Consider the following 13,819-nt stretch of genomic DNA (forward strand, 5'->3'; position numbering starts at 1 on the left):
TTCCCTGCCTTTCTTAGGCAAAACCGCGCAATTACCCCACAAAAGACAGTCCGCCTGTATGGACATTTCGTCTTTGCGCCGCTGGAATGGCTTGATCTCTTCATGCACCTTCACTGGGACGCTGGACCAGCTCCCATGGAGGACGCAGTTTTTTTACAAGGGACACTAAAGGATCCTGACTAGTCCAGATCCTGATCTGGCGGGCCGTAACAGGTGACTTTTCGTTTTAAAATGCATCCATCACCAAGAGCAAGTCTGCAGGCTGTGCCATTTCCACCCTGGTGGTGGGCAATGGTGGCCGACTGAGGGCGTCAGCGCAGTTCTCTGTGCCTGGCCTGTGGCGAATTACATAGTTATATGCAGACAGCGTGAGCGCCCATCTTTGGATGCGAGCAGAGGCATTGGTATTAATACCTTTGCTCTCCGAGAGTAGCGATATGAGCGGTTTATGGTCAGTTTCTGACTCGAACTTAAGCCCAAACAGATACTGGTACAATTTTTTCACCCCGTAAACGCATACCAGAGCTTCTTTTTCAATCAGGCTGTAGGCCCTTTCGGCCTTGGACAAACTCCTGGATGCATAAGTGACTGGTTGCAACGTTCCCGATTCGTTTGCTTGTTGTAACACACACCCGACCCCGTACGAAGACGTATCACAAGCTAGCACTAAATGTTTACATGGGTCATGCAGAACAAGCAGTTTGTTGGAACTTAACAGATTGCTGGCTTTCTAAAAGCTGTCTCTTGTGATTTCCCAGTCATCTCCCTTTCGTAGCAACATGTGTAGAGGTTCTAGCAAGGTGCTTAACCTGGGTAGGAAATTAACAAAATAATTGAGGAGTCCCAGGAACGACCGCAGCTCCGTCACGTTCTGTGGTCTTGGCGCGTTCTTGATGGCCTCCGTCTTGGCGTCGGTGGGTCTGATGCCATCTGCCGAGATTCTTTTCCCTAAGAACTCGACCTTTGGTGCTAGGAAAACACACTTCGAGCATTTCAACCTGAGTCCCACACGATCTAGCCGACTTAGAACCTCTTCCAAGTTCTGCAAGTGTTCGATGGTGTCCCGACCTGTGATCAATATGTTGTCCTGGAAAACCACGGTGCGCGGAACCGACTTTAGCAGGCTCTCCATGTTCCTTTGAAAAATAGCCACATCCGATCGAATTCCATCTATTGTAGATGAACAGACCTTTGTGCGTGTTGATGCAGGTGAGGCCTTTCGAAGATTCCACCAGCTCCTGTGTCATGTAGGCTGAGGTCAGGTCCAACTTGGTGAACATCTTCCCTCCAGCCAGGGTCGCAAATAGGTCGTCTGCCTTGGGTAGCGGGTATAGGTCCTGCAGCAAAAAACGGTTAATCGTTACTTTATAGTCCCCACAAATTCTGACCGTGCCATCGCCCTTGAGAACCGGAACAATCGGACTGGCCCACTCGTTGAACTCAACCGACGTGATGATGCCCTCTCGTTGCAGCCTGTCCAACTCGATCTCCACTTTCTCGCGCATCATGTATGGCACCACACGTGCCTTGTGGTGGATGGGTTGTGTACCGGGAACCAAGTGGACCTGCACCTTCACCCCAGAGAATTTTTCGATGCCTTGCTCAAACAACGACGGGAACTTGCTCAAAACCTGGGCACATGAGGTGTTGTCGACGGACGAAAGCGATCGGACGTCGTCCCAGTTCCAGCGGATTTTTCCCAGCTAGCTTCTGCCGAACAGTGTGGGGCCATCTCTTGGTACAATCCATAGTGGTAGTTCATGCACCGCTCCATCATAGGAGACTTTTACTGCTGCACTGCCAATTACAGGGATCAACTCTTTACTGTAAGTTCACAGCTTGATATGCTTGGGCTCAGCTTGGACCTTTGTGCCTTGTTGCACCACAGCCTCTCGAAGGCCTTTTTGCTCATGATAGACTGACTCGCACCCGTGTCCAATTCCATGGATACTGCAATTCCGTTCAGTTCAACTTTTAACATGATCGGTGGACATTTCGTGGTGAAGGTGTGTACCCCGTACACTTCTGCCTCCTCAGTTCAAGTCTCCAGTTGAGTTTGATCCACCATGGATCGGTCTTCCTCTGCAACATGGTGGTTTGCAGGGTTTGCTGCTCGTCTGCACATTCGCTGGAGGTGTCCCATTGTTCCACAGCCTTTGCATGCATAGTGTTTGAAGCGACATTGATGGGCTCGGTGATCACCTCCGCAGCACCAACAAGGTGTTAATTGCCTCGCATTCACACTTGATGGCGGACTCTGAGTCATCTGAGGTCGTGCAGCTGCAGGCGTGTACATTCTGCCATATGCATTCCTGCCTGAAAACGACGTTACTTTGTGTACAGTACTTGCTGAAGCATCTTTATGCTGCAAAATTAGTTTGGTGTTATCGCTGGTGGACATAAATGCCTGGGCTATTAGTTATGGTTTTGCTCAGATTCGATGTTTCAACAGTCAATACTTTGCAAAGGATAACCTCATGGCCAATGCCAAGCACAAATAAGTCTCTTAGCATTTGCTCCAGGAATCCATTGAATTCGCAATGTCCTGCAAGACGCCTTAGTTCGGCGATGTAGCTCGCCACTTCCTGGCCTTCAGACCGCTGACATGTATAAAATCGATACCTTGCCAATTAGGGATGGGCAATAAATGCTGGCCTTGCCAGTGATGCCCACATCCCTGAACAAATTTTTTTTTAAATTCCTGACTGGCCTCCCACATTCTACCCTACGTAAACTTGAAGTCATCCAAAACTCAGCTGCCCGTGTTCTAACTCGTACCAAGTCCCGTTCATCCACCACCCCCGTGCTCGCTGACCTACATTGGCGTCCAGTTAAGCAACATCTCAATTTCTAAATTCTCATCCTTGTTTTAAAATCCCTCCATGGCCTCACCCCTCCCTATCTCCTCCAGCCCCACAATCCCCCGAGATATCTGTGCTCCTCTAATTCTGACCTCTTCAACATCCCTGATTTTAATTGCTCCAGCATGGACAGTCGTGCCTTCTGTTGCCAAGTGTCCAAGCTCTGTAATTCCCTCCCTAAATCTCTCCGCCTCTCTTTCCTCCTTTAAGATGCTCCTTAAAATCTATCTCTTTGACCAAGTTTTTAGTCATCTTCCCTAATTTCCCTTAATGTGGCTCGGTAACAATTTTTTTTTCTCATAATTCTCCTGTGAACCACCTTGGGACACTTTAATATGGTTAATGGCGCTTTATAAATATAAATTGTTGTTCAAATATCCATTATTCTACTCAGGTAAATAATTTAATTACACCCCCCGCCCCCCCATCCCCCACCCGCCCTCTCTTTCACTGTCCTAGTTTCTATCCTAGCACTTACACTGCTCTAGTTTCTCTCCTGGCTGAGCTTCAACTAGCTATCCAGTCCAGCTCAGCCTTTCCGAAAAGTGTCCACCTATTCCAGTGTCTGAGAAATATGAACTTTTGCCTCCTGCACTATTCCTCAAGCCTTGCATTCTCATGCCTGATCTGACTTTCTCTGTCTGGCACTGGGAGCAATCCTGAGATCACGACCTTAGAGGTCCTCCACCTTTATCCATTCCCTGGCTCTTGAAACTCACTTCCAAAGGCCTCAACACTACTTTTTTTCTATCTCACTGATTCCCATGTTAGCTGGTCACCCTCCGCTTCCAGGAGTGTCCCCACTCGCTGCGTTAGGACTTATACCCTTCCACCTGAAAGCTAACATTTCACACAGGACTCCTAGTCATGACTGCAAAAAGGTCATCTATCCCCTACTTATAAAGTCCCCTACAACCAGTACCTTCCTTGTCTCCTCTCAGTCTCCCTCTCCTTCCCTCTGGTAGCCTTTTGCTATATGATGGCAAGACATACTATCAGCGGATGTATTATTTATGATTAGCTGACCTATATATTCCTCATAATCTTTAAGGTCCTTGAAACATTAATGTTAAACACATATGGATATTGTGTCAGCGTGGCTCAGTGGGTAGCACTCTCGCCTCTAAGTCAGTAGATTATGGAGACTCCAGGGACTTGAGCACATAACCCAGGCTGACACTCCAATGCTTTTACCTCATTTGCTATAAAGCACTTTGGGGCATCCTGATGTTATGAAAGGAGCTGTATAAAGAAATAAAGACTTGCATGGCCACTGGATCTGCCAAAGCCCTTAACAGCCAATGAAGTACTTTTTGAAGTGTAGTCACTGTTGTAATGTAGGAAATTCAGCAGCCAATTTGTGCACAGCAAGCTTCCACAAACAACGTGATAATGACCAGATAATCTGTTTTAGTGATTTTGATTGAGAGATAAATATTGGCCAGGACACCGGGGATAACTCCCCTGCTCTTTGAAATAGTTACATGGGATCTTTTATGTCCACATGCGAGCAGATGAGGCCTTGGTTTAATGTCTCATCTGAAAGATGGAATCTCCGACAGTGCAGCACTCCCTCAGACCTGCACTGAAGTGTCAGCCTAGATTTTTGGGCTCAAGTGTCTGGAGTGGAACCTGAACCCACAACCTTCTGATCCATGACTGACATATACATGCATGTCTTTCTTTTTTAATTAACTATCTAGTACATGCAATAGTACTTAAGCATATACTTAATCTAGTATTTATAACCACATCAGGCGATGGTGATTGGGGACTCTAACACATTACAGTTCTGCGCTCAGTTGAACCTTCGAATCCAAATTCTTGTTACAATTCTCTTAACCTTGCTACCTGACCATCAGCATGTCTGCACATTACATCAGCATACCAAAACCTAAAAACAACTCTGTACAAGTAGAAACTAATAAGAAATCTATAGCTATCAATAACTTAGTCAACAAGTTGAATCTCCCACGAACCAGCTCCTTTTCCTTTTCCAGCTAATGAGATCAGTGCATTTTTGTTACCTTATCTTAATTTCCCTTCCTACTACATTTAATTGCTATTTGCCCGTGTGAACCTGTTGCTGTAGAAGCTCTTCTTTGATTCTGTAGTGATGATTAGCTTTAGCTTTTACATCGTTTTCAGGCTCTACATTGCTATGGCGGGTGGTGTCCTGGTAACTGACTCCTGTTAAACTTGTTTTGTGCAGGAGTGTTCGGGTCCGGGGTAGTATCGAGCAATGGCTGGGGAACGTGGAATCTGCTATGTTTGAGGCCGTGAAAACGTAAGTGGTTGTACATCGTACTGTGCCCAAAAAGTGGTGGGGGGACAGGGCGTGGACCACCCCCGTCAGTTACTATCCGTCCTGTCTACTGATTGCAATGATTCGTGTGTGCAGCCAGCGATATTCGTTGGCTGGGAGTCCAGGACGCTACTTAAAATGGGAGGTGCATTGTGGCTGTGAAGAATGTGTCATAACTTGATTAAGAAATGGTTGAAGGAGGGAGCGATCAGGAGTCATGTGCCGTGTCCAGAAGGGATACCCTTTGTTGTCCAGTAGCCAGCCTGTAACTTGGCGGCCTGGTTAGAATAAAGGACACATTTATTGGTACTGTAAAAATGGCCGCCCCTTGTCTCTGATTGGTCCCCTTGGAGGATAAGCCACACCCTGAAGTTTCTCTGGAATGTGTAACTGGAACCGCCCAGCCCAAGTTCTCACTGACTTCACAAATTGTAACTCTATTCACTTTGACTTCCAGAAGCCACAGAGGATAGATCTCCCCAGAAGCCCCCAAGTGCCCACCTCTCTCCCCGCCTGCCCGCCAGCCTCTCTCCTCGCCCTCCCGCCTCTCTCCCCGCCCTCCCGCCTCTCCCCTCGCCCGCCTCTTTCCCCGCCCGCCTGCCTCTCTCCCCGCCCACTTCTCTCCCCGGCTGTCTCTCTCCCCCCCCTGGCTCTCTCCCCCTCCCCCCCCCCCCAAGGCTTTCTTTCCCCCCCCCCAGTCTCTCTTTCCCCCCCCCGCCCCCAGGCTCTCTTCGCCCCCCCCCCCAGGCTCTCTTCCCCCCTCCAGGCTCTCTTCGCCCCCCCCCCCAGGCTCTCTTCCCCCCTCCAGGCTCTCTTCGCCCCCCCCCACAGGCTCTCTTCCCCTCTCCAGGCTCTCTTCGCCCCCCCCCCCCCAGGCTCTCTTCCCCCCCCCCCAGGCTCTCTCACTCCCTCGGTCGCTCAGAGCACCGCGGAGGATCAGAGGCCCGGTCAGTGATGACTCGGAGGCTCGTGGAACGTGGTTGGACTGCTTGCAAGGCCCTACTTCCAGTTCGGGGCCGCACTTCCAGTTCCGGCACTTCCAGCTCGCGTGGGAGGCATCGGGGGCAGGGACTTGACAGAAAAAGTACAGTACAAATCGTCAGTCCCTAGAATAAAGGCAGCACAAAGGACCGGGGCAGGATGAAAGAGTCATGACTGTTGCTGGGACACAGACCTGCATGATGCGTTGCCTGTGGTCACAAACCTACTGGATATTGACGGAGTGGACTCCCTTGTGATTGATAACAGTGACAGGCTGCTGGTAGAGAGCAGGCAAGGCAATGTGCATGTAATCAATGACACATTGCAACCTGGAGAAGCCTGCCATGCGGGTGAAGCCTAGTACTCTTATCCTGCTCCGCTCTGTCCATGGGGTAGGATATGTAGGTGTTTCTGCTGGTGCGGAGAGCTTCAGTCACCTTGACACAGCGGTGGACTGAGAGCTGTGAGATATTGCTGATGTCTCATGTCACCTATTTAAAGGGGTAATACACAGGAGTAGCATTGTCGGGAGTAAAGGGATTTTATCCCAGAATGCGTAAACATGTTTCAGTCTGTTGAAAACCTTGGTTAAATCACTGAAGAAGATTCAATTGTTGAAGGCTGTTGCCAGTGTAACTGATGGTTTAAAACTGACTCCCACGGAGTCTACAACTTGGGGGTCATAGTCTCAAGATGAGGGGATCGAGTGTAATATATCCAAGCTTGCATAAAATACAAAACTAGATGGGAAAGTAAGCTGTGAGGGGGATGCAAAGAGGCTGCACAGGGATATAGACCAGTGAAGTGATTGGGCATGAAGGTGGCAGATACAGTATAATGTGGGAGAGTGTGAAATTATCCACTTTGGTAGGAAGAATGGAAAACCAGAATATTTTTAAAAAGGTGAGAGACTAGCAAATGTTGGTATTCAGAGGGATTTGGAGGATTTGGAGTTGCTTGTACACTAATCTCAGAAAATTAACATGCAGGTGCGACAAGCAATTAGGAACGCAAATGGTGTCCTTGACCTTTATTGCAAGTGGACTGGAGTATAAGAGGAAGGAAGTTGTGCTGCAATTATATCACCATCATTACCATCACCATAGGCAGTCCCTCGAAGCGAGGATGACTTGCTTCCATGCCAAAAAAGGATGAGTTCACAGGTGTTTCAATGAAGGACCTAATATTCCAGGTCCTGAACTACACCCTGAAGGGTGGAAGGTGCCTGTGCGTGGATTGTTTTAACGTGGGGTGACCGTTGTACACCAGCCACCACACGGGCTTGACAGTGGCAAGGATTACCCAAGACGACTGGAGACCAGCTCTGCTGCACGGACTTAGTGCGCTCACATATCGCAGTGTGGGCTGGGCCCGTGCTGCCCCTGGGCCCTCGCCTCTTCTGGCCCTGAACTCTCGCCTCTCCTGGGCCCTGATCACGTCCCTCTACGATCTCTTGCCGCTCCTTCGCCCTGCCCTCGCTGCTCCTGCTGTACCCGCCCACGCTCCAATCACCGACCTAGATCTTCACTGCCGTCGCCCTCCTGCACCAGCTCGCGCTGTACCTTGCAGCGGTATGCCACCACGCTGCCCATGGCCGACGCTCACCGCTCCTTTTGTGGCAATTATATAGGGCTTTGGTGAGACCACATCTGGAGTAAGAAACATAAGAAACATAAGAAATAGGAGCAGGAGTAGACCATTTGGACCCTCGAGCCTGCTCCACCATTCAATAAGATCATGGCTGATCTGAATTATGTACAGATTTGGTTCCCTTACATAAAGAGGGATATACTTGCCTTAGAGGGGGTGCAATGAAGATTGATTCCTGGGGTGAGAAGGCTGTTTAATGAGGAGAGATGGTGTAGAATTGGCCTATATTCTCTGGAGTTTAGAAGAATGAGAGGTGATCTCATTGAAACGTGTAAAATGCTAAGATGATTTGACAGGGTAGACACTGAGAGGCTGTTTTCCCTGGCTCGAGAGTCTGCAACTAGGGGTCATAGTCTTAGGTTACAGGGTCGGCCATTTAGGACTGAAGGAGGCGAAATGTCTTCACTCAGAGGGTTGTGAATCTTTGAAATTCTCTATGTCCCAGAGTGCTGTGGCTGCTCAGTCGTTGAGTATATTCAAGACAGAGATCCATAGATTTTTGGGCACTAAGGGAATCAAAAGATATGGGGATGGGGCGGGAAGTAGATTTGATGTCCAAGTTCAGCCTTGATCTTATTGGTTTGCGGAGCAGGCTCAATGGGCCGTATAGCCTACTTCTGCTCTTATTTCTTATGTTCTTAAACATCCCCAGGTTTTGCTGTTCCTGCACCCCCTTTAACATTGTACCATTTAGTTTATATTGCCTCTCCTCATTCTACCGACCAAAATGGATCACTTCCTTCCATTAGAGTTCTTCAGTATCCATTCTTCCCTGCCCATGGGCTTGATTAACGTCCTTGGTCTCAGGTGCTGATATTTCTCTTTGAATATTAATCTAGGCATCTCCAGATGGGAATAACTGACTGGGAATCAACACCATTCAAAAAGTGGGTGCTATCTCATCCAGGGCAGGTGGTCCTCACTGTGGTAAGCAGAGCCTTCATCTGTTAGAATTTATCTCTTTCCCGTGCTGCCCACCCTCCCGCTTTCCCCATCCATGGTTCAACTGGGGAGTGCACTGGCTTACGTGGAACTGAGGCATACAGATCAGGAAAACTCCAATCTCAATCCCTAACTACAGCTGACAACGCAGATATAGAAAGAGTTCCCATTAGATTATGCAGGGCTCATTTAGGCTGCTTTACAAGTAAAATGATTTAAGCTCCTTATTGGATCCTAGCCTAATCTGTTTTATAATACAAATGTTCAAAGTGAAATGCATATATTTATATGAGTATTATTGATACAAAGCATAAGGAAAAGGAACAACATCACTTTAAGAGAAAATATATTCCACTGAATTGCTCTAAACGTTAAAGAGTTTTAATGTTCAATAGCTGTACTCTTACTCCAAGATGTTGAGATTGAGGGGTAGAATTCAAGTGGGTAAAGATAGCAAGTATCGGAAACTAGTCAGCTCATGCTTCGAATGAGAGTTCTCTCCCTGCATGCCAGTCTGTGGATCAGCACAAACAGGGTTAATGGGTGAGCAGGACTTGGTGTGGGTATACAGGCAGATACTGAGGGTGCAGGACAGGGAAAGTTTTGGAATAGTCAGATGTGTTGAGGGTGTCAGCAACCAATGGGCTGGATGGGGCAGAGACGTGTGATGTTAGGGAGGTGAATGTAGGATGGAGAGGATAGGGGTTTGAAATCCTGGCTCGGGGTTGAACAGTGACTGCCCTATAATGCTTTGGATGAGCAGTGCCTCAGGAGGAGATGAGGCTCCGTATCAATGTAAGTTCTTGCTCGTGTCTGAATTAGATTCAAACACAGGCCCAGAAGTGATGGATTGAGTTGGAATAGGCTGCTTCGCTCAAACAGCCAGGTTTTGGGTTCTGAAAGATGCTGCACTGTCACCACCAGCATGTCAAAGAGGTGCTGGAGGCCCACAGTCAATGACCTCCCTCTGTCTGTAACAATCACCCTGCAATAACCTGAAAGGGTGCGACAATATTTCTTTAAGTAGACCAGTGGGCCATCAGTGTTTGCACAGTGAGTTATCGCCTGCCAGTTTCTAACAATAGGAGAATGAATAGATACACCATGATTGATTGGCCTCATACTGTGATTCAGACTTGCATTGTGTATTTAATGACATTTAGAAAAAAAACACTTTTTAAATAACTTTTATTTTGGTGTTTGATTGATTGTCATTCACTCGCCTTGGGCCTGCTGTTCTCTGCACAGCCACACCCATCCCACGGTTCGGGAGAGCACACTTCCAGACAGGATATCTCTGCAATGTCTTTCAAAGTGACTGGGCCCTTTAATGAAAATCAGTAAATTCTGTGAACGAGTGCCCCGATTTCGGGGGTTTCATATTGTTCATTTGGGTCCTTCACCTCTCCTCAAATTGATTAACTCCATGGAATAGGACATGGAATCATACAGCCAGCACAGAAGGAGGCCATTTGGCCCATCGGAGCCTGTGAAAGAGCTATCCAACTAGTCCCACTCCCCCGCTCTTTCCCTGCAAGCCTTTCCCTTTCGAGTATTTATCCAACTCCCCTCTGAAAGTTACTATTGAATCTGCTTCCACTGCTCCTCCAGTTCATAATCGGATAGGATCAGAAATAAAGTCCACAGGACCTTTAGCTTTCTCTGTGGTTGGGATTTTGACTTTGACAGAAGAAATGCAAGATCTTCCAGGCCTGCTGATATCTGTTCTTTGTGTCCCTTGGTGCAGAATCAGATAATGTTCAATCGGGACTGCATGAATTGTTTCAATGGAACCAATCCACACAGTGAGCTGCAGGATGTCCGCCTGAAGCTGATGAACAGGCTGGACGGGTTGGCAGAGCTCGTGAGTGGGCACCTACGGGCTTCCCAGGAGACAGTGCTGGAGACTCTACTGATCATCAATGTGCACTGCCGCGACGTGCTGAGTGACCTGATCGCCAAGAACATCATCAAAGCTAATGATTTCGAGTGGACCAGGTAAGAACTGGGCCACAGACAATCTCTAAAAGTCATTGGTCCAGTCAGATACACAGGGGAGGCAAGAATCCTTGCCAGCGGAAAGTCAGCCAGTCACCTCTGCTTCCATACCTCATCTGTGGTTCAGCGGGCTCCTGTGACACTGTCGGTGGATCTTGGACAGCCGCAGGGTAGGTGGGGGCAGGAGGAGCGGCACTGATCAGCTGGCACCATCGGCTAAGGAACCGTAATAGGCTATCAATAATGGAGCTGTCATTTTTTATTGGGGAGGGAGGTTGAGGCCAGGTTACAGCCTGAGGTTGTCAACTCTGGTTGGACATATTCCTGGGAATAGAGAGCTATGCAGATAGATTTAGATGAGGAAAGACGTGAGGAGGCTCCAGTGGAGTATAAAGGCCGGCATGGACTGATTGGGCCGAATAGCCTGTTTCTGTGCTGTGTATCCTATGTCTCTAACCGCCCCTCCCCACTCTTCCATATTGATCACCCAATGCGTCCATCCTCACGGTGCCCCGCCCCCACTCTCCCGCAATTGGTCATCCGACATAGACCGTCCTCACGGTACCTCTCTCCCACCATTGGTCATGGATATATCCATCCCATGACTTCCCTTCCCCACTCTCCCGTAATTGGTCACCCGACATGTCCATTTCATGGTGCCCCTCCCCCACTCTCCTGCAATTGGTCACCCGACATGTCCGTCTCATGATGCCCCTCCACCACTCTCGCGCAATTGGTCACCCGACATGTCCATCTCATGGTGCCCTTCCCCCACTCTCTAGCAATTGGTCATAGAAACATAGAGACATAGAAAATAGGTGCAGGAGTAGGCCATTCGGCCCTTCGAGCCTGCACCACCATTCAATAAGATCAAGGCTGATCATTCACCTCAGTACCCTTTTTCCTGCTTTCTCTCCATACCCCTTGATCCCTTTAGCCATAAGGGCCACATCTAACTCCCTCTTGAATATATCCAACGAAATGCGGTAGGGAATTCCACAGGTTAACAACTCTCTGAGTGAAGAAGCTTCTCCTCATCTCAGTCCTAAATGGCTTACCTCTTATCCTTAGATTATGTCCCCCCTAATTCTGGACATCCCCAACATCGGGGACATTCTTCCTGTATCTAACCTGTCCAGTCCTGTCAGAATTTTATATATTTCTATGAGATCCCCTCTCAAATTTCTAAACTCCAGTGAATAAAGGCCCAGTCAATCCAGTCTCTCCTCATATGTCAGTCCAGCCATCCCGGGAATCAGTCTGGTGAACCTTCTCTGCACTCCCCCAGAGCAAGAACGTCCTTCCTCAGATTAGGAAACCAAAAGTGAACACAATATTCCAGGTGAGGCCTCACTAAGGCCCAGTACAACTGCAGTAAGACCTCCCTGCTCCTATACACACATCACCTAGCTATGAAGGCCAACATACCATTTGCCTTCTTCACCACCTGCTGTACCTGCATGCCAACTTTCAATGACTGATGTACCATGAAACCCAGGTCTCGTTGCACCTCCCATTTTCCTAATCTGCCTTCGTGTTTTTGTTCCATAAATCCATATAAAAATAAAATTGAATACATTGTCAAGTTCTGCATGTAAAAAGTTACATAACCAAGATACTGACCACCCCCTTCCCCCCGCACACAAATGGTGGACTCCAAGGAGCCCCGGATATTGGGCCTCAGACCTCATTACACTGAAGACAGTGTTGCAGGAGGATGATAGACAACTAAGTGCTGCAGGTTTGAGTCGCTCACGAGTAGCCCACAGGTAAGTGATGGGGTTGGGTTTATGGATTCAGTTAACTCAAAGTGAGAGGAATCAGGGGTCGAGAGATTGAAATTGGTGGTCGGGGCCTCAGGTGTCGGGGAAATATCGGGAACCAAGAAAGGAGTAATCAGGGTCTCAGGGGTCAGAGAAGTATTGGAAGTCGAGGTGGGGGGGGATGGATGTATCAGAGGATGGGGCCAGGATCTGGAGGTCAGGGATCTCAAGTCAGAGAGCTGCGATGATCGGGATGGTGACTGTAGTAAGTACTTAACTGACATGTCCATCTCATGGTGCCCCTCTACCACTCTTCCGCAATTGGTCGCCTGACTCATCCATTCCTATGGTGCCCCTCCTTCCCATGACCAATTAATAAGTGAACAGACTCTTTATGAAGTGATCGGATGACTCTTAACTGTCAGTCAAACAGCCCTTCCCCTCCCCCATCTCCAGTATATTTACAACTAATTGTTCAGAGAAAATTAAAAACGATGATGTTTGGTTTATAACAACTGGATGATTTTTCTCTGATTGCACCCAGCCGTGTCCTGGAGATGAACCTTTGGTTCTTGGATACTGCAGGACGATGCTGGAGGTGTGGCAATCCTCCTTCAGCCATGGGCCCCAGTAACCCGTTAAACACACTTGGACGGGATCTGTCCCGGCGACTGCATTGCTTGCAGGTGGCGGCAGGGGTGGGTTGTGGGAGGAGGGGGGAGACCTGGGCTGAGAAAATCGCTGGTGTGGATTGGGACAAGCCGGGATTAGGAACAGAGAGCCAGAATCCATCCAGCAATCCCACCTCGACCAGACCCTCTACATCCGACTTGCTGGACCATTTACTTGGTGTGGTGCCGACTCAATATACAGGTCTGTAGAGAGACTGCCAATAGGCTGATCTGAACGGTGAATATTATATGGGCGCTGCAGGTTTCAGCTCAAGACACAGTGTTTTTTTTCATTCGTTCATCATCATTATAGGCAGTCCCTTGGAATCGAGGAAGACTTAACATGAGTTTTTAGGTGGCTGCACAGTCCAATACAAAAACCACAGTCTCTGTCACAGGTGGGACAGGTAGTCGTTGAGGCAGGGGTTGGGTGGGACTGGTTTGCCGCACGCTCTTTCCATTGCCTTTTTCATTTTCTTTTCTGATCAGTAAGAAACATTTGGCGTTGTTATCAATTCGGTTAATTTAAGGGTTAAGCCATGGCAGGAGAGCCCAGACCCAATCATGCTCCTCCTGTGCTATGTGGGAATCAGGGACACTTCCAGTGTCCCTGACAACTACATGTGCGGGACGTATATCCATCTGTAG

General features: G+C 48.4%; 1 protein-coding gene across 1 annotated transcript in view; it reads left to right on the forward strand.

Annotated features, from left to right (window-relative positions):
• The window catches only part of LOC139266717 (dynein axonemal heavy chain 6-like), a 580,613-nt gene that overhangs the window by 433,058 nt on the left and 133,736 nt on the right, over nt 1–13,819 (forward strand). Inside the window, exons 27-29 of the mRNA XM_070884303.1 lie at nt 5,074–5,148; nt 8,637–8,724; nt 10,487–10,737. Of these exons, the coding sequence (XP_070740404.1) occupies nt 5,074–5,148; nt 8,637–8,724; nt 10,487–10,737 (414 nt within the window). The remainder of the gene's footprint in view (nt 1–5,073; nt 5,149–8,636; nt 8,725–10,486; nt 10,738–13,819) is intronic.

This window comes from Pristiophorus japonicus, chromosome 7 (genome assembly GCF_044704955.1).
Source record: "Pristiophorus japonicus isolate sPriJap1 chromosome 7, sPriJap1.hap1, whole genome shotgun sequence".
Classification (NCBI taxonomy): Eukaryota; Metazoa; Chordata; class Chondrichthyes; family Pristiophoridae; genus Pristiophorus; species Pristiophorus japonicus.